Source organism: Gossypium hirsutum, chromosome A12, assembly GCF_007990345.1.
Source record: "Gossypium hirsutum isolate 1008001.06 chromosome A12, Gossypium_hirsutum_v2.1, whole genome shotgun sequence".
Lineage (NCBI taxonomy): Eukaryota > Viridiplantae > Streptophyta > Magnoliopsida > Malvales > Malvaceae > Gossypium > Gossypium hirsutum.
The window spans coordinates 86,998,108-87,018,675 of NC_053435.1; the positions used below are offsets into that span (position 1 = coordinate 86,998,108).

Genomic DNA, 20,568 nt, shown 5'->3' on the forward strand with positions numbered 1-20,568 from the left:
ATTCCCTTTGAAGAAAAAAATTCTTTTCCGGTATAATTGAAAAATTCGGAACCATTGTCACTCCTAATGGTTTTAATGGAAATAGAATAATGGTTTTGAACATAGGCAAAAAACTGTTGTAAAATAACTATGGCATCACTTTTTAGACGAAGAAGATATACCCATGTCATCCTAGTGAAATCATCTACTATTGTGAGAAAATATCGATGCCCACTATGAGCTGATACACGATACGCACCCCATAAATCAATGTGTATAAGAGAAAAATATTGTTGTTCCCGTGTATGACTAATAGGAAAGGTAAACGAGATTGCTTTGCAAGATGACATACACCACAATGCTTAACATGATCAGAATTAATGACAGTAAAATCAAATTGAGACATTTTATTCATAGTACTTAAGGAAGAATGGCCAAGTCGAGCATGCCATAGAACACCAGAATCAGAGAGATGTGGTAAAGAACTAGAAGACAAACAGGAATTGAAAGTAGAATTGACAATCAAGGACTGAATGGACTGTTTGTGTAGTGATGAGAAAGTTGGTGAATAAAATGTGTACAAACTTCCTTTGACTCTACCAATCCCCATCATCTTGCCATTGCAAAAGTCCTGTAGAAGACAAAAATGTGGATAAAAAAGAACACAATAGTTTAATTCTTTGGTAAGTTGAGAAACAGACAAGAGATTAAAGTGAAAATCCGGTACATATAAAACTTTGGATAGGGTAATCAAGGGATTTAAGGTATAAGAGCCAATATGAGCAATTTTGGTTGTTTTACCATTTGGAAATTGAACAAAAGATGGAGAATCACATCCAGCAGGTGAACTCAAGTACTCAAGATCAAATGTCATGTGATTGGTAGCTCCAGTGTCAAGGATCCAATCTTGTGATGAGGGACCAAAACTAGTACCTGCCATATGAGCTGATGCTTGTACCTTAGATCATTTTCCCAACAGCTCTAGAATTTGTTGATACTGCTCAGGTGTAAACACAGGTACCAGAGCCGAGCTCGAATTCACATGACCAGTAGAAGTAGAATTCGAACCTGTCTCTGTAATAATTATACTATTGGCAGAATTTCTCTTCTTCTTTGTAAACTTAAAATCCTCAGGATAACCAATCAACTTATAACAGGAATCTTTTTTATGACCCTTGATATGACAATAATCACACATCTCAGAAAACTGAGTTTTAGACTGCACGGATTGGTTAGAGGTACTAGAATATAATGCAGTGGATTCAGAAACCATCAAGACTTTTTCAGCATTATGACGTTGCCCTTCCTCTTGAATAAGCAAGGAATACGCTTGGTTCACTGATGGCAAAGGTTTCATAAGTAAAACTTGGCTACGAACCATTGAATAAGACTCATTTAAGCCCATAAGAAACTGGAATAACCGCTGTTGCTTCAAATTGTCAACATTCACTTTCATAGAGTCACAGGAGCAAGAAGCAAGAGGAGCAATAACATCATATTCGTCCCACAACAAACGAAGTCTGGTGTGATAAACCAAGATAGATGAGGTACTTTGAACGTGCATAGAAATCTCGCGATGCAAGAAATAAATCTGAGATCCATCCACCTTATCAAAATGTTCCTTCAAGTTAGACCACACACGAGCTGCACTGGACGCAAAAACGATCCCAGCAGAAAGCTCCTGGTTGACAGAATTTAAGATCCAAGAGAGCACCAACGGATTACAACGTTCCCATTGGGGCTGTAAAACTTTGATAGTATCTTCAAACAAACAAGAACCATCAATAAAACCAACTTTGTTCTTGGCAAGCAAAGCTATACGTAGTGAACGACTCCATATATTATAATTCTCAACTCTAGTGAGCTGATGGGAAACCAATAAAGTCCCTGGAGTATCTGAGGGATGTAGATACAGGGGATGAGAAGGATCAATCGGCATTGGGCTCGGACTCATCATGTTGCACAGGAGAAAACAAAAGCAAAACCAAAAAAAGCACAAAACCGAAAGAAAGAAACGATGATCAGAGGAAAGAAAGAGCCAACGAAAGTAGGGAATGAAAGGAAATAACCTGGCTATCTGATACCATGTTAAAACACTTGAAAAGTTATATCTCTTTATTCATATCATGAACTGTACTTATACTAAATAATTAACTAATCTTCTAATCAGCTAACAACTAATTAGTTACATGCTAACCAACTAACTAACTAATCCTTTTAACAAATTCGATATATGTTCTTTGTACTCATATGATATTGAAAGCAGAGAACATCTTTTTGGTAACTGCTCTTTTTCTCAGCAGCTAGGGATCCTTATTCTTCATGCTTGTGATCTTCATTTATAGCTTGACCCTAACAGTGTATTTTTGATTGGATGGTCAGGAATGGTAGAGCTAAGGCTCTTAAATCTACTATTCTTAGACTTGCATAGTGTGTTTTTATCTATTTTGTTTGGCAAGAAAGAAATCGAAGAATTCATGGTGGCAATCTCAGATCGGTTCATTCTTTGTTTGCATTGATTAAATGCTTTACTCGTGATAACATTGTAAACTTTAGAGTTGCTTTAGATAATACTAATGACATTTGAAGAAAATTGGAGCTGATGTAAATGAGCGTTGATACTGGTTTTGTAGGTTGAGAGGTTTACTAGGCCTCTAAACAGTTATGATGTAGCAAAAAATTTGCTTGCATGAAATACATTTTACTTATCCAAAAAATTTATTAACTATATTATAATTTAATTTAATTTGATTCTTTTTAATAATACAAAGAACATGTTGATCCATTTTATTATTAAATGGATTAATTTGATTTAATCCCTCTAATATAGGATTTCATGAAATCAAAACAAACAGTGAAAAAAAAAATTCACTTTTCTTTCTAATTCTTTCCAAAGGTCAACAATCTGTTTATTATCTCATTGAAACTTCCAATTAGGGATCAATTTAAGGAGTTAGATCTTTGTAGAGTAAATCAAGAAAAAGAGTAAAGTCTTTTGGTTTAATTTATTTACATATTTAATATTAGATTCAATTTATTGATATATTATATCTATTTTATTTTTTATATATTCTAAATATTTTATATATTTTTATTTCTATTTTTTATCCATTATATACAATACAAAAAGTAAAGTATGGATATTGATCAAATTCATCTAATTAATATTTGTAGTATAATCCTTCAGTCGATTTCACTTCATTTAGTTATTTTTAATTTTGGTTTATGAAATTTCAATAAAATTCAAATTAATAAGGAGTCTTTATGTCATGTTATCGAGGGCCTTGTTTCAATATGTGAATCAATAATAAGTGAATCAATGAATGAAAGTGGAATAAATGAAGGTTAACTCCTTTTTTTATGTTTATGTTAAACCAATCACTGATCTTATACTTTGTATTATTAATATAATCTAGTTTCTTTTTATAATATCTATTTATTTCTAATAAATATTTATATAATAGATTGAATTTATCTAACTTATTTCTATATCAAATAGAGTGTCAATTAAAATGAATGATTTACTGAGTATAAATTGTGAATAAAAAATAGAAAATCATAAAAGATGGAAAAAGCTTTCGGCTATACTCATTCAATTATATTGTCACTTTTCTTTAATTCCATGGGATTGTAGTTCAATTGGTCAGAGCACCGCCCTGCCAAGGTGGAAGCTGCAGGTTCAAGCCTCGTCAGTCCCAACGGATAAAATTTTAAAAGTGCATCAATTGATCCCTCTGTTTTTTGTCAAAGGGGATACAAATGACAGAATTTTATTCCTAAGAATATCTTTATCTTTTTTTTTTCCTTTCTCTTTTTTGGTTGGGATTTATTTGGAAACTATTTGTAAACGATGAAAGTGGAAAAGCAGTCAAATGATACATCATCAGATGATTGTACAAGGAAGGAGATAGATTATCGAAAAGAAACGATGGAAATATATATATTGATGATGATTCACTTAACTAACTAAAATCACGACAAAGACAAGCGCACCTATCAAATAATAGTATAGCTGGTGAGTCGGGAATATCGTATCCACGAGGACTAAAAGTACTAGTACTTACTATCTTTCTATTATCTAGTCGGTAAATTGAAGAAGTTTGTTTTTAACCTAAAATTATCTAAACTAATTATTAAGAACTCGACACAGAATAAGGGAAGAAAATAATCGAATAAACCAATATGAGATGCAATAACCAGGAAAGAATCTAGCTAGACTTCACTTATTATTCTGAATCTGAATTAAACGATTTATTCACTTGTCTTAATCTGTAGAAATCCCTAAATTATATTAATATCTCTTTCGAGAGTAAAAATAACTGACTCTAGGTTAATTGAAATCTCTTTCTAATTAAAACCTCTATTGTCGCATTAACTCGATCTATAGATTCCCTTATTAGATTTGACTCTAATCCGATAGATTTATGTCATCCTATTTTTAGGATTGCATGTAACTCGACTCAATTATGCCAGATCTACTCTTAAACAGGGACTTTTGCTCCACTGAATTAAGCATATCAGTCATGAATTAATATCCTAAAAATATTAAAACATGGAATAAGTACACATAATTGAGATCAAGAAATCAAGCATTTATCATGTAATTCAAAAAATTAAATAACAAGATCCGTCATAGGTTTCATCTTCCCTAGGTATCTAGGGAATTTAGTTCATACTTTGGGAGGAAAACATTTCAAAATTAGGAAAACAACAAAACATAACGAAACCCAAAAACTTCTAGAGAAGTTGACTGGAGATCTTCAATCTTGAAGGAGATTCTGCTTTTGAGTTGATTCCGACGGCGTTCTTCGAGTAAATTATTCGTTCTTCTCTACGTGCTCCATTAGGTCTTCTTCTAGTGTGCATTTATAGACTTTAGAATGCTCAGAAACCCTAAAAATTGGCTTTTTTCGCGTGTTTGGGAAATAGGGAGCGATATCGACATGGGCTGGCACATGGGCGTGTGGCCAGCCCGTGTGGCTCACATAGGCGTGTGCTCAGCTCGTGTAGGAATATCTAGGCCGTGTGTGTAACACCCTTAACCCGGATTCAACGCCAACACTGTGTACGAGGCTTTACCGTTCACAAATCACATATATACGTATAAGTCTGATTATACAAGCCCGTTAAAACTTAAAACTTTTTCAAACTTTGTCTAAAACTTCTTATCTTGGGACTAAAAGACCCAAAACACCTCTTGGAAGCTACTCAAGACCAACTCGAGTCCTTTAACCAACACTAGGAAAATGACCTTTGAAACAGGGTACTTGCTCGTGTGGATGGGCAACACGCCCTTGTGGAACTTGAACATGGTCGTGCTGATGGCCCGTGTGACACGCATGACCTAAGCACCTAGGGACACATCCGTGCCTGATACCTGTGTAGATTTATTTTTCAATTTGAACTTACAGGGGTTTTCACATAGCCTGGCACAAGCCCGTGTCCATGGCCCGTTTCCCTCATACGGCCTCGACACTCTCGTGTCTCAGCCCGTGTTTGAAAAGCTTTACATTCTATTTCTGATGTCAGCAATCCTTAAGGGTCACACGGCCAAGGCACAGGCCTGTGTGCTAGGCCGTGCCCTTCATACGGCTGAGACACATAGTCGTATCTCTGCCCGTATGTTTACTACCACGCATACTGACTTACAATTTTTACGTGCAGGGGACACACGGCCGAGCAACATGCCCATAGAGCTAGCCGTGTGTAGACACATGCCCATGTGTCTACCCGTGTAGACAATATAGGGCTATCTACCAAGCCTTTTGCCATCCTGAAACACAATCCAATGCCAACCAATATATCAAAATCTATCTTAATATGATTTCTCGATCAAACAACCATAGTTAAGGCTTATATACATTTCATGTACTCAAACATGCCAACAATTTCACATTCATGAAAGACTATCTTGCATTTATATAATAACTTTCAATATTAGCCATTTTTCATGGCCTTATACAAAATGAATCAATGCTAAAGTAAGCCATCACATTTGGCCAATTAATAATGACACAAAACTTAAAAGTCTAAGTTCCTATACATGTCATATTCAAAACGATAAATCTAATTATACCGAGTACTTCACCTGATAGTGTGATTCATGCCTCCGACATCTGTTGATCCTCGAGCTAGTTAGGCGACACTATAAGCAAATGGAAAAAAGTGGGAGTAAGCATAAAGCTTAGTAAGTTGCATGCAAATAAATATAACAACAACTTTGCCATTCATCATCATGCTTATAATAAAAAAGTAGGCATAAGCATAACTTACTCATCACTAACCAATACAATTCACGTAGCATATATATTGAGCTCACGTCTCATACATTTCAAATAGGTACCTGTACCACTCACAACATGGTTATACTTTTCTTGTTTAACTTAAACTATATCTCTCACCATTGAACTATTTAGAAAGCTATTGGATATTCACTAAGCCTCAAACATAGGGTATAATGCCGATGCCATGTCCCAGACACGGTCTTACACTGGCTCATCCATCAAGTCAATGACATGTCCTAGACATGCTTTTACATTGACTATCGAAATCAAGGCCGACGCCATGTCCCAGACATGGTCTTACACTAGCTCTCGCATATCCGTGCCGATGCCATATCCCAGACATGGTCTTACACTGACACATCTCGTAGCCGATGCATGTCCCAGACATGTCTTACACTGGCTTACATCTCGAGGTTGATGCATGTCCCAAACATGTCTGACACTAGCTCTCGTCTCAATGCCGATGTCATGTCCCAGATATGGTCTTACACTGACTCTCATAATGTGGTCGATGCATGTCTCAAACATGTCTTACACTAGCACACAAATAACCCGAATGTCATGGCATGAATATCCGATTTATTTCTTAAGGTTCAAACAGGAGTTCTATTATCTCAATATTCATCATACATAATCATTTCCACAAATAAGAAAGTTATGCTATATCAAATCAAACACATATAAATACAATGTAGTTGTATTATTTACACACAACTTACCTCGAATTACAAAATGTAGACGACTAATTCGGCTCAGTCCACTTGCTTTGCTTTTCCCTGGTCTAGGCCCAGATTTTGTAATTCTTGATCTATAATGATGAAAATTCACACATTTAATCATTTTATTAATCTAGGTACTAGAAAATTTAAAAATTGGGAAAAATGACCATTTTGCCCCTAGACTTTTAGAAAATGACCATTTTACCCGTAGGTCCGAAAATTGATTTTTATCGAACTTCTTCATATCTTAAGCCTAACTGAACCATTTTTACTCTTATAGCAATCCAAAATTTCCATTATTTCACAACATTACTATCTATTTTGCAAACTTTACAAAATGGTCCTATTAGGGTTTTTTATGAGAAGTCCCTTCACAAAAGTTGTTTATTTCACAACCATGATTCATTTTCTTCCATAAAATTTTAGAAAATAACATGAAAAAATTCATGGTAAAACCCCAGACTTTTAATCATTTTGCAAAATAGCCCCTTGTTAGAAAGCTCATACTACAAGGATCTTAAAAGTACAAAAATATTTAAGAACAGCCCTCAAAGTCACTTACTTGCAAAGGCTTTAAGTTGCTGAAAATTTTCAAGCTTCCATGGCCATTTTCTTGGAGGAAAATCGGTGGAGAAGAAGGAGCAAAACAAAAAGATGATATCCTTTTTCTTAGGTTTTATTTTAATCACTTTAAGCCACCTAACTTTGACTTTCTCATCCCTTTTGTCCCTATGGCAGGGCACCACTATTTTAAGGGTCTATTTTCCCTTTAAAGACCCCAAATTTTGGTTCTCTAGCTATTTGACACCCTTAGCTATCAAAATAGGACTTTTGCAATTTATGCGGTTTAGTCCTTTTTTCACAATTAAGCATGCAATCGCTAAAATTAATTCACGAAAATTTTTATACTCTCATATAATCATGCCACAACACAAAAAATAATATTAAAAATAATTTACACACCCTCGGATTAGTGGTCCCGAAACCACTATTCCCACTGGGCCCAAAATCAGGACGTTATAGTGTAAATCTTGAAAGTGGCTCGTTTTGTTCGATTTTGACCCGTTTTCTGCTCCTTTTGCTCCATTATGCTCTCCTAAGTATAGAAACATGAAATTGAAGGATTAGGAGCATTAAATTCACTAAATTATATAATAAACCATCCAAAAACGCATCAAGAATGAGATTAAAACATGTTACTTTTATGGTTTATCATATATATATTAATAAAGGAAATGAATTCTTTTGATTGGATTAGGCATCACTTTTTGTATTCGGTGTGGATAAAAGATTATAATTTTTGTAACACCCCTAACCCGTATCCATCGCCGGAATAAGATTACGAGCATTACTAGATTTACAGATCAGACATGTATAAATCTCAAACATTTCATATCAATTAGCATTCATGTCAAAAACCAATCGAAACCATACATATTGTCCCTTATACGAGCCCTCGAGGCCCAAAATATGTGCTAGAAACAAGTCAGGACTAAATTGGATACTCAAAGAATTTTTCGAAAAACATTGAAATTTTTCAAAGCTGCAGGGGCCACACGGCCAAGAGACACACCAGTGTCTTAAGTGTGTGGGCATTCAAAATAGGGACACACGACTGTGTCCCAACCCGTATCCATGCCCGTATAACTCTTTGCTTGTGCCACATAGCCAAGCCACACGCCCGTGTACTAGGTCGTGTGAGCATACTAACTTGTGCTCTTTAAAAAATACAGGGGACACACGATTATGTCAATTGGCTGTGTGTCACACACGGCTGAGACACATGCCTGTGTCTCTACCCTTGTAGACAAAAATAAGTCATTTTTCAAGCCATATTTCTCACCCAAATTGGTACCAACCTAAACACAACAATTTTCATATAACCAAGTCATAAATAGGCATCCAAAACCAGACAAAATCAAGCTTAAAATATATAATATCATCACATACAACCAATATGCCTGTAGGCACCTCAAATGACAACTTAAAAACATATCAACTATGTAACCAAACTTACCTAAATGACCAAATACATATATTCATATTTGTACCAAAACTTAACATATAGGTTACTTATCAAGCTCAACCATTTGGTACCTAAAATATCAATTCACAAGATAAATCATTTAAAAACTAACATCATTATACATATGTGCTTTCCACAACAAGCACTAAATCACTCCAAATTATAATACATATTCATATGCATATTCAACTACCATTTAAATTTCATCCGTCAAACATAAATCAATTTACATGTTAACCATACCAAACCACACATCAAACATGATAAGGCCATTTATATATATAGCAAAATATACCAAAACACAAGCCAATTCAAATGGCTAAAAACATAACAAAACATGTAGGCTATCATTAACCAAAATAACTTATACATGCCATTATAACCAAAATTAGATAACCAAATGTACCAAAAGAGCCGATAAATAGTGTGATATAGCTCCAACAAGCTTCTAACTCGAATGAGCTTCTGAACCACTATAAAACACGAAAAATAACACAGAGTAAGTATTTAAGCTTAGTAAGTTCGTATAACATAGAATTTAACTCAAAATTTAACCACATTTATGCTAAGAAAACAAAGCATATCCAAACTCAATTTGGCCAAAACCTAAACACATATCCTCTTCAACCATGTTAGTCATGTAATTCATATAAATATCTAGAAACATGTATGAGCTCAACAACAATCAACTTCTACGTACATATAATTTCCCAAATCATGTATCTATATATTATGTACAAATCATTTTCATATATCTCATGTAAATACCTGTGGTAGTTCGTATAGAACTCATGTAATCTCATAACAGAATAATGTCCGTTGAACCACTTAGAATATCGATGGATACGGGGGAAGTACACACGAGGTGTACTGAACTGTAATCCGTCAATTCCTATACATGTATGCTCATACAAGTTGTAAACGGTAAGCTCCTCCAAGCTGAATAACGGTAAGCTCATAAGAGCTAAAATCGGTAACCCTAATGGCATGTCATTTGTATCCTACGAATTCCTAAGGTTCAAATGGGGCTCGGTAATTGTTGTACGTCATAGGATATGCGATCGATATTCATATATGATGATAATGCAAATAACATACATCTAATTCAAACAAAGCATATAATTACATAATTTAATTACACGAACTTGCCTCGACGAATTTACGTAGATACGAAGGCGACTAATTCGATATTTTTCTTTTGCCTCGATCTAACTCCGTACGAGGTCTAACCAGATCTATACGAATGAATTTAATTTAATTCAATTCAATATAATTCATATCCAATTTAGTCCCACACACATTTTTGGAAAAATTACCATTTTACCCTTATACTTTTAATTCTTTACAATTTAGTCCCTAAGCTCAGAAAATGAAATTCATTCAATTTTATCCCTACCTAAGCCTAGATGATTTATAAACATATTTATAGTAGTCCTTATATTTCAAAAATTCACACTTTTACCACACAATTTATCACAATTTTCAATTTAATCCATAATTGACAATTTCATCAAAAATTCCTTTACAAAAGTAGTTTATCTAATAATAACCATTGATTTTCTACCATTAAACTTCAAAATCCTAACATATTTATCAAGGGAAAAACTCAAATACTTTAACAATTTTGCAATAGTCATCGGGTTAACTAGATTAAGCTACAACAATCTCGGAAACATAAAAATTATTAAAAATGGGACAAAAATCACTTACCAATTGGATTTTGAAGCTTGGCCAAACCCTAGCTCTATTTATCCAAGTAGAATCGGTTTGTGGTGTAATTTGAAGAAGATGAACATAATAAAATTGTTTTTGTTTTATTAATATATCATTTAATTAGCTATTTACTTAATTAACCTTTATAATTAATTCAAATTACAAAATTGTCAAACCATTATCATCCACTAACATATTAATGGGCTATTTGTCATATAAGGACCCCTACTTTAAAGTTCTATAGCTATTAGACACATTCAGCTATTAGAACACAACTTTTACGCTTTACGCAATTTAGTCGTTTTTATCAAATTGAGCATGTAATAGCTAAAATTTCTTAACAAAAATTTTATACGGTAATACTATCATGCTGTAGATCATAAAATAATATTAAAATAAATTTTTTGACCTCGAATTTGCAGTCTCAAAACTACTATTTCGATTTCACTAAAAACGGGTTGTTACGCTTTTATCTGTTATTAATCATTGTTGAATTTAGCATCATTTAATGACAAAAATTCAATTAAGCAATTACATGAATGTTAAATTTATAATAAACAATTAAATTATGTCGGTTAAGGAAATTTCTTATATTAAAAATATATTTATAAAAAATTAATTTAACAATTGAATCATAAATGGAGTTAATGTTGATTCCACGATTTGAGAAAATCCCAAATCTCTAAATTTAATAAATTAGTAAGAGAACACATTTTTTTAAGTAAAAACAAGAAAATAATTTGTCCTTCGTCCTTCAAACCAAATTGTGACTAGAGACAATGATAATAAGACGGTTCCTTACCACATCCTCAATAAGTTGTATTTAAGAACGTGGATAATGAAAAAATAAATAAAAAAGAAATAAACAAGGTGAATTACTCAACTTATATAATTCAATCTCTAACTAAATGAATATTCAATCTTCTAAATAAACTTCTATGTAAGAAAATTATAACCGAACTATCCTAACCAACCATAAATAAGAGTTTTATTTACAATATTTCTAGTAATTCTTTTAAATAATACAAGTTCTAAACTAACATAAATATTTAAACTTCTACTTGAATCAGTATAAAGAGTGGTAAAACACTTGTTTATAAATCTTCATCAAATGTGAGTTCAGTCCAGAGACTAGATAGGTTAATGGGTCGGGCCACTCGGCCTGACTTGAAGGCCTGTTCGAAAAGTTAGAGGGTTTAGACAAAAATATAAGATCGAAAAATGAGCTTGGCAAAAAATAAGACTTGTTTAGAAAATGGGTTGGACATTGAGTAAGGTTTTTTTGTTCCGACTTTGGCCTGAATTTGCAAAAATAAAAATAAAAATCATTGTTTTATTACTATTTTTCCATTGTTTTGTTGTTGCTTTCCCACTGTTTTGATACCATTGCACTACTATGTTACTACTATTTAGTTGTTATTGTTTGTATATTGTATAACTCTTGTTTTATTGTTAATTTTGCTACTATTTTAGAGGTATTTGGTTGTTAAGTTACATCTATCTTAGTGTTATTTAAGTATAAAAACTTTTTTTAAAATTATTGTCAATTTTTTGGGAAACATTTATATTAATATTTTTAGTGTTTTTGATATATTATATTTTTTAATTTTTTGTATAAAAAATAAAATAAAAAATTTAATATGGACCAGATATGGGTTTAGCATCTATAATTTGGGCCAAGCTTCGAAAAAAAAATTAGGCTTGTTTTGTTAGAGCCCAAGCCTATCAAACAGGTCTAGAATTTTGTTAGGGCCCAACCCATGGACAGGTCTACCCGAGGCATTTAGATTTTTTAGGCATAATGATTTATTTGGTCCTCTAACTTAAAAAAAATCATTTTATCCCTCCATTTAATTTTTCATCTCTGTTATCATTTGAACTTGTATTGTTCGTCAAATCTTCCCAAAAGATATGGAAAAATTAATATTTGTTAACTTTCCTAATGTATGCCATGTTAGAAATTAATTAAGTTTTCAAAAATTTTAAAATATTTTAAAAAACATTTTTGTAATTTTCATACTTTTTAAATAATTTTAAATTTTTTAAAAATGATTTTTATAGTTTTTTGAATTTTAAATGTAAAAAATTAATTAATTATTGGAATGGCATCTACGTGTGTGTCACGCTAGTAAAGTTAATATTTTGAGTGATTTGATAAACAATGCAAGTTTAAGGGTTAAAAGAAACAAAAAATAAATAAAGCGCTAAAATAAATTTTTTTATAAAATTAAAGGGCCAAATAAGATATTATGTATTTTTTTTAAGTAGTGGATTTTTGTTATTTTATTTAAATGTTTCATATAAAAGTAATAAAACACAAAAACACTATTATAATAATATTTATTATTTTAAAAAATTAAATAATTTTTTCTTATTAATTTAGTGTCAAATTAATTCATGATATTAAACTCAATAAATTCTTTTTTAGTAAATATATATTTATAAAGAGTTAATGATTAGATGGTGAAGAAAATATTATGTATAATATATGGATGACATGCTATACATATACATATAGTATATTAGTCCACATCTGCTAATAAATTTATATATTTGCGTCCATATGGAACTTTCGAGCATCATCATCAATTAATTAGCAGTACAAAGCTGTCAAAGAAGCTCCACGAACAGGCTTGCTCTAGGATGTAGACCAGCATCTTTCAAAGTCATTCCCATTTGATCAAAACTATATAATCTTCTTGGGAAGCTTGATATTAATCTATAATTTGCAATTCCGGGCAGTCCTAATGAATCTATGTATCTGTAAATTGAGAGGATCTTATCTATGCAAGAAAAGTTGTGCTCTCTTCTTTCACCACCGGGAAAACGAATTAATATCTGAAAATTCAACAAGTATGTTAATGTTAAGAACCAAGTTTGTCTAATGAAGACAATTAATTGGTTGTAATGAGCACCTGAGTATCTTTCCCATGAGTAGTTGTTTCTTTGTACTGAGCTTCTCCAACAGATGAGCTCTGCCTTGGTTTACCTAGTTGTTTCTCTCTATGCATCTGTCCGGGGTTCTGATAATTTGTTTGATTGGAAGCTTCTATTGATTTTTGAGCTCTTGCATTCCTCAGATTTTCCTTTTCCTAGAAGAAAAAAATACTTTGCTCTTGTTAACCATGTTTAGTAGATTCAGGGTAAATATCAGATAAATGCATGTATTCCACAAGAAAACATCAATTTTTTTTGTAAGTTCATATACGTATTTAGGGTAGACGCAACAGGAAGGGGGTAGGCAGGGACCTTAATACATGGTACAATTGTATCCTCTGAAATTATAAAATTCTGAATGTCTCTTTAGAAAATATATAGCTATAAGTTAATATAATAATAAATTTTCACTTTTGAGTCTTAAAAGAATTTATAATTCAACTTGACCACCAAAAAATTTCTGGCTTGTTCCTAAATTTTAGGGTATGTACCATATACTCGCATGAATATATGGGATGCACAAATATTGAATATCCATAGTTCAATAAAAATGAGGAATCAAATAACACTAATTTCAAAGATTTTGTTTGACAGAAAACATGGGAAACAAACCAAATAGAGTAGGCACACACTTGGTCTCTCTGTAAAGCAACAAAATATGCAGCATCTTGTTCTTCTCGCAACTGACGATCAGCCCTCAACTTTTCTTGCTCCTTAGCCCTAGCCTTTATCCTTTCCTCTTCCTTAATCCTTGCCCTCATATGTTCTTCCTCCCTTCCTCTTACAGTAGTGCCAAAAGCTGACCCTTGCTCTTCCATTGTCCTTTGTAGAATCTCAACCAATTCAGCTGGATCAATCGGGCCCTCCATCTAAAGCAAAAACAAGGTAAAGGTAGAGACAAGAAAAGTTCATACTTATTATCATCGTTGTCAACAATATTGAGAGTAATAGGGAGCAAATACGGGGCAGGGGCTTTGGCCCCCTGATTTAATGGAAAAATTGTTCTATGACCCATTCCCAAACTTTAAATATTCAATTCAGTCTTTTTTTAACCTTTTATTAAATGTAAAAACATTATAATTTTAGTTTTTCTTGAAAAATTAATAGTTTAAGTTTAAAGCATTTTTAATACAAAATGTTTAGCTTTATCCTCCCCAATTTTATAATCTTTCCTAAACAAAATTTTTAACTTGGCCGCTTAAAACAAATACTTGAGATGAGATCAAATATTATCATTTTGATTTTTCCATTATCCTAAATCCCATCCCTCATTAATTTTTTTATTACTTGTCTATTCATATAATTAGTTGCACATAAGTCCAAGAATGAATGGAAAATCACGGACTTCTTTCATAAATGTAAACCTTTTATTTATGATCGGATTAAACGATAAGCATGCCTGGTTTAACCTAACAAAAAACTTATGAAACGAAACTAGTTTTAGACCCAGTGTTAAACCAACCTGTTGCAGCACTGCCATGTTGTTGCCCGCAACTGGGGCAATTACTGCACAGAAAGGGAAGCTAGCAGGCTGTAGAGTTGCGGCCATTTGTAAACCTTCTCCTCTATCTGCGATTGCTCCCCAGCACACAAAATTTGCGTCAAGAAATTGAACTACCAACTCTGAACTCAAAGTCCTCGAACAAAATGAGGGAGTGAAGGGATGTTCTGGGGAGTGTAGATACATGAACATTAGCTTGTGCTCATCCTCTGCTATCTTTAGAGCCTGCATAAAACTACATGCATAGAAAAATGGATGTGTGGTACCATATTGCTGTTCAAAACTAACCAAAAAAGCCCAGTCTTCGGGAACAGCTGGGGGCTGTAGTAGTTGTGGATGTTGCAACTGTAATTCCGATGGCTGGTATTGGTTTCTTCTACCCGTTACCCTTGAAAACCCTCCAAATATGCATTTGGGAAGGCATACCATCCGACAAAAAAACCCATTGCAAGAGGGTTGGTCTCTTGCTTTCGCCCTGCCTCTTATTGTCAAGGACATATCTCCACCGCAATAAGTTCAAAACACGAGAGGAAGAAGAAAGAGAGACTTAACAACCTTCATAGTTGCAGTTTGCTTACAAGAATGTTGTAGACTGATGAGATTGAAATTTATAGAATTACTTGTCTTGCAAGCTGGAGTATTGAAGACAGTAAGTTGTTGATATTCCCTTGGGGAATAAAAGAGAGACTGAATGTCAAGATCATTGTAGTTGAACTTTAATTAAAGTAGTTAAAGAGAATCGATTCATATTTGTCTACCATTTCTACAAAAGCAGAAGAGGATGCTTTGCTTGTAATAGATCCACCATTAATTTTAAAAGAAGATGCGCCATTTATGTAAAAAACAAAATAAAGTAGCCTGATTTATAGAGACCACACTGACAATAATATTCTATTATGCAATGATATCATTTATGATCTGGAAGCTCACGAATGCTCATTTACTCTCTTTTCTTTTCAATTATTATTTCAACTTTTTTTTAATAAAATTACAATCTAAGTTTTTTTAATTAAATTTAGAGTAAATTATATTAGCAGTCACTCAGCTTTAAAAAAATAAATCAATCACTAATGTTATCGAAAAGTGACAAATTAGTCATCCATTAACATTTTTCGTTATAAGCCTAACGGGACAGGTGACGTGGCTAGTTCACTAGTTGACGTAGCCAGTTAACTTGTCACGTTGAACGAGGCAAAATTGAATGACTGTTTTTTTTCGTCTTTCCTTTTCTCTTTTTTTAATAAATGGCCCAATATTTTTATTTTTTTGCATAAATGACACAATATCTTTATACTTCTCCTTCTCCAACCCAACAATCTCGTTGTCGCCACCTCCATCACAACCATCTTTGGTGTCACCATCATTGACCTCCAAACCACCATTCTAACCTTTTTTTTTCTTTTTCAACCCCCAATAGAGGAGCCACCATGGTTGGGATCCGAATGTCTTTGTTTGCTACCCAAAGCCATTAACTCTGGAAAAACTATATTGAAATAGGGTTTGAGACAATTTGAGATCAAACTATCAATACCCACAACCAAATCGGTGAGTAGAAAATCCTCCAAAGCAATATTTAAGCGATTCAAGAACCAAAACGACTTGAATTTTTCAACATCTTCATGGGATATGATGATATAAACAAAAGGGTCATCGGTTAAGCTAAATAACACTAACTACATTGCCAACATTATCAAGTTGCACAAAACAAAACTAAAAGCAAAACAAGAGGAACATCCAGACAAACCAAACAATCGATTGTACCCATGAATTTCAGGAACAAAGGAAGCGGTTCCTCCAAAGGGACAACCAAAATGTTGACAAGTGAAATTCTGGGTCAGGTCAATGATTAGCAAGATCCCAAATTTGAAATGAGACTGGGTATTGTAGCAAGGATCTTGTTTTGTTCTTGAACGGTCGAGATGGTGCATTCTCATCATTGGAATTGTTATGCGGCGAAGAAAAGCTCTCGACCATTCTCATCATTGGAATTGTTCTTTGTGAAGCTTGCCTCACTATCGTCTTCGTGACCACAACCTGATGCTGCTGCTGAACCACGCTCGAATTTTTCTCTTCTCCTCCTCCTCATTTTCTTCTTCTTTTTCGTTTTATTCTTCTTTTTCTTTTATTGCCCAACCCAGCTAGGGTTTTAAATTGGGGTCGTTTACGTAGTGTAATGAAAAGTTAGCTTTGCGTTATGTGTATAACGAAAAATGGTTATAGGACTGATTTATTATTTTTTGAAAGTTGAGTGACTGTTTTGTCATTGAGGTCAAAGTTGAATGGCTGTTAGTGTAATTTATCCTTAAATTTATTATTTAAAACCCTGGTTGGAGTCAAATTTAAGTAAATGTTATATTCCTTATTTGTGTTTTAACAAACTCAAGACGAAATATATTTTATACTTTCACTATGCTTCGAAAAATTAAATTAAAATTATTAATTTTATATTAATATAAACAACATATAATAGTTGAATTTTTAAGTAAATGGACTTAAATTAAGGGTCCATTTGTTTACATGTAAATTGTTTTACGGAAAATATTTTCTGCATTTTCCTATGTTTGTTTCACAGAAAATAGTTTGGTCAACGGAAAATAACTTACAGGTCAAGGTAAAATAAGCCCTTTTTCCTATAAAATGACTTACCATTTTGAAAAGCATAAGCATTTTCTAGAAAAGAGCTCATCTATAGATAGTTGTATTATTATATAAAAATTAATTTAAATCAAGCTTAATATTATTATATTGATAATAAATTTTATTTTTATTTTAAAAAATATTTAAATTATTATATTTTTCAATATTATTAAACATGCATATTTAATTATTTATATTTATTCATATAATAAATTATTAATATAGTAAATATAATTTATTATTTTAATAAATTATTTAATATTTCAATTTTATTTTAATAATAATTTTAAAAATAATAATTTTAAATAATATTATTCACATATTATTGAAAATATTTAATATTAATATTTTAATAATACATATTTATTACAATTATAAATAAATTAATAATAAATGTTTTGTAGTATAAAAGTTAAAATATGTCATAAGTCTATGTATACTTCACAGATTTGTAATTTAGTCTTTGAACTTTTATTTTCAAGAATTTAGTCCATTTACTTTTCAAATTTGAAAATCAAGTACAATTGTTGACATCGTTAATTTTTTTTGTCAATTTTGTTAATGTCACATTTTTAAATAAAAAATACTCACTTAGTAGTCATTTAATTAAAAAATGACATTGTAATGAATCTGAATTTAACATAATATTTTTAATATATGCAAAAACAATGTAAAATATAAAATTATAGATAAAAATAAATTCAATTAAACAATAAAAAATAAGAAAATCTCAAATGTATGTTTGTTTAATTAAAAACAACTTTTATGAAATATTTGTAAGTGTGAAAAATAAAATAAAAATAAAAAAATAAAATAAAGAACACAAAAATTTTACGTGGAGACCCTTTCGGGAAAAAACCACGGGCAGAGGAGAAGAAAATTCACTATGTCGAAAATTTTGAATCAATACAAGAGGAATAGACTATGTCTATTTATAAGCTTGTAAAGCCATATTCTAGTAGGATTGAAACACCTTATCCTAATCAATATAAAATAGATGGAGTTTAATAAGGTTTAAAAAACCTTATTCTAAAATAAAATAAAAGAAGTCTAGTTCTATATGGATTTTACTTTTATTTTATTTTCCATCGTATTTTATTTAAATAAGAATTCGGGTCACTTAATTCTAACAATCTCCACCTTGACATAAATTCTCAATGAACAAGTTCTTCATCGCGAACTTTTAATGAACAAGTTCTCCACCTCTTCTATAAAACCCCTTAAGGGTTTAACTTTAACAATGAACACCAACCAAGTCTAAGCAATGCTCAAACTTGGTTATAGGAAGTGACTTAGTCATCATATCTACAGGATTTTCATGAGTACCAATTTTGCTACAACAATATCACCACGACCAATAATATCAAGAACAAAATGATACCGAACATCAATATGTTTTGTTCTCTCATGAAACATTTGATCTTTTGTAAGGAAGATGACACTCTGACTGTCACAAAATATTGTATTGATTTGAAGGTCTTCATTCAGTTCACTAAATAATCCCTTCAACCAAATAGCTTCTTTACAAGCCTCATTAATCGCCATGTACTCAGCTTCAGTGGTAGACAAAACGACTGTAGTTTGCAAAGTGGCTTTCCAACTAATTGTACAACCTCCGATTGTAAAGACGTAACCTGTGAGAGATCTTCTTCTATCAAGGTCTCCAGCAAAATTAGCATCAACATACCCTATGATTCAATCTTTAGTTCTTCCAAACTGTAAGCAAACATCAGTAGTGCCTCGTAAGTATCTTAAAATCCACTGAACTGCTTTCCAATGTTATTTATCGGGATTTTTCATGTATCTGCTAACTGCACTGACTGCATATGATAAATCTGGACGTGAACAAACCATAGCATACATGAGAGATCCCACTGCACTAGAGTATGGAACATGTGACATGTACTAAATCTCATCATCTGATTGTGGAGACAAAGCAGATGAAAGTCTGAAATGGGCTGCTAAATGAGTACTAACAGGCTTAGCACTCTGCATATTGAACCTACAAAGTACTTTCTCAATGTACCCCTTCTGACTTAGGTACAATTTACTTGCTTTTCTATCTCTGAGAATCTCCATACCAAGTATCTTCTTTGCTGGTCCTAAATCTTTTATCTCAAATCTTCACTTAGTTGGGCTTTGACCTTTCTTATCTCTCCTTTATCTTTTGTTGCTATCAGCATGTCATCAACATAAAGAAGTAGATACACAAAAGAACCATCACTATTTTTCTTAAAGTAAACACAACTATCAAAACTACTTCTTTTGAAATCATGAGAAGTCATAAAGGAATCAAACCTCTTGTACCACTGTCTTGGTGACTGTTTCAAACCGTAAAGGGACTTTTTCAGTAAGCAAACATAATTATCTTTTTCTGAGACTGTAAAACCCTCTGGTTATTGCATGTAAATATCCTCCTCAAGTTATCCATGCAAAAATACAGTTTTTACATCTAACTGCTCAAGCTCCAAATCATACATGGCCACAATACCAAACAAAGCTCGAATCGAATTATGCTTAACAACGGGGAGAACACATCTATGAAATCCACTCTTGGAATTTGACTGTAACCCTTTGCAACAAGCCTTGCTTTATATCTGGGTTCTTTAACTCCTGGAGTCCCTTATTTCTTTTTAAACACCCATTTACAACGAACAACCTTTTTACCTTTAGGAAGTTTTGCAAGATCCCATGTTCTATTTTTGTGGAGTGATTCCATCTCCTCTTGCATAGCAAACATCCATTTTTCTGAGTCTTCACAGCTAACCGCCT

General features: G+C 32.5%; 1 protein-coding gene across 2 annotated transcripts; it reads right to left on the reverse strand.

Moving 5' to 3' along the window:
* Positions 1 to 13,185: 13,185 nt before the first annotated feature.
* On the reverse strand, positions 13,186 to 15,992 carry LOC107938061 (plant UBX domain-containing protein 10). 2 transcript variants are annotated; one of them, XM_016871095.2, is made up of 5 exons: positions 15,426 to 15,990; positions 15,121 to 15,326; positions 14,291 to 14,527; positions 13,637 to 13,813; positions 13,186 to 13,559 (listed from the first exon to the last, which is right to left on the reverse strand). In XM_016871095.2, the coding sequence occupies exons 1-5, from the start codon at positions 15,655 to 15,657 to the stop codon at positions 13,332 to 13,334; spliced, it is 1,080 nt and encodes a 359-aa protein (XP_016726584.1). In that variant the 5' UTR covers positions 15,658 to 15,990; the 3' UTR covers positions 13,186 to 13,331. The 2 variants fall into 2 exon arrangements, with proteins under 2 accessions (XP_016726584.1, XP_016726583.1); XM_016871094.2 differs by having other exon boundaries at positions 15,121 to 15,992.
* Between the last annotated feature and the right edge of the window lie 4,576 nt (positions 15,993 to 20,568).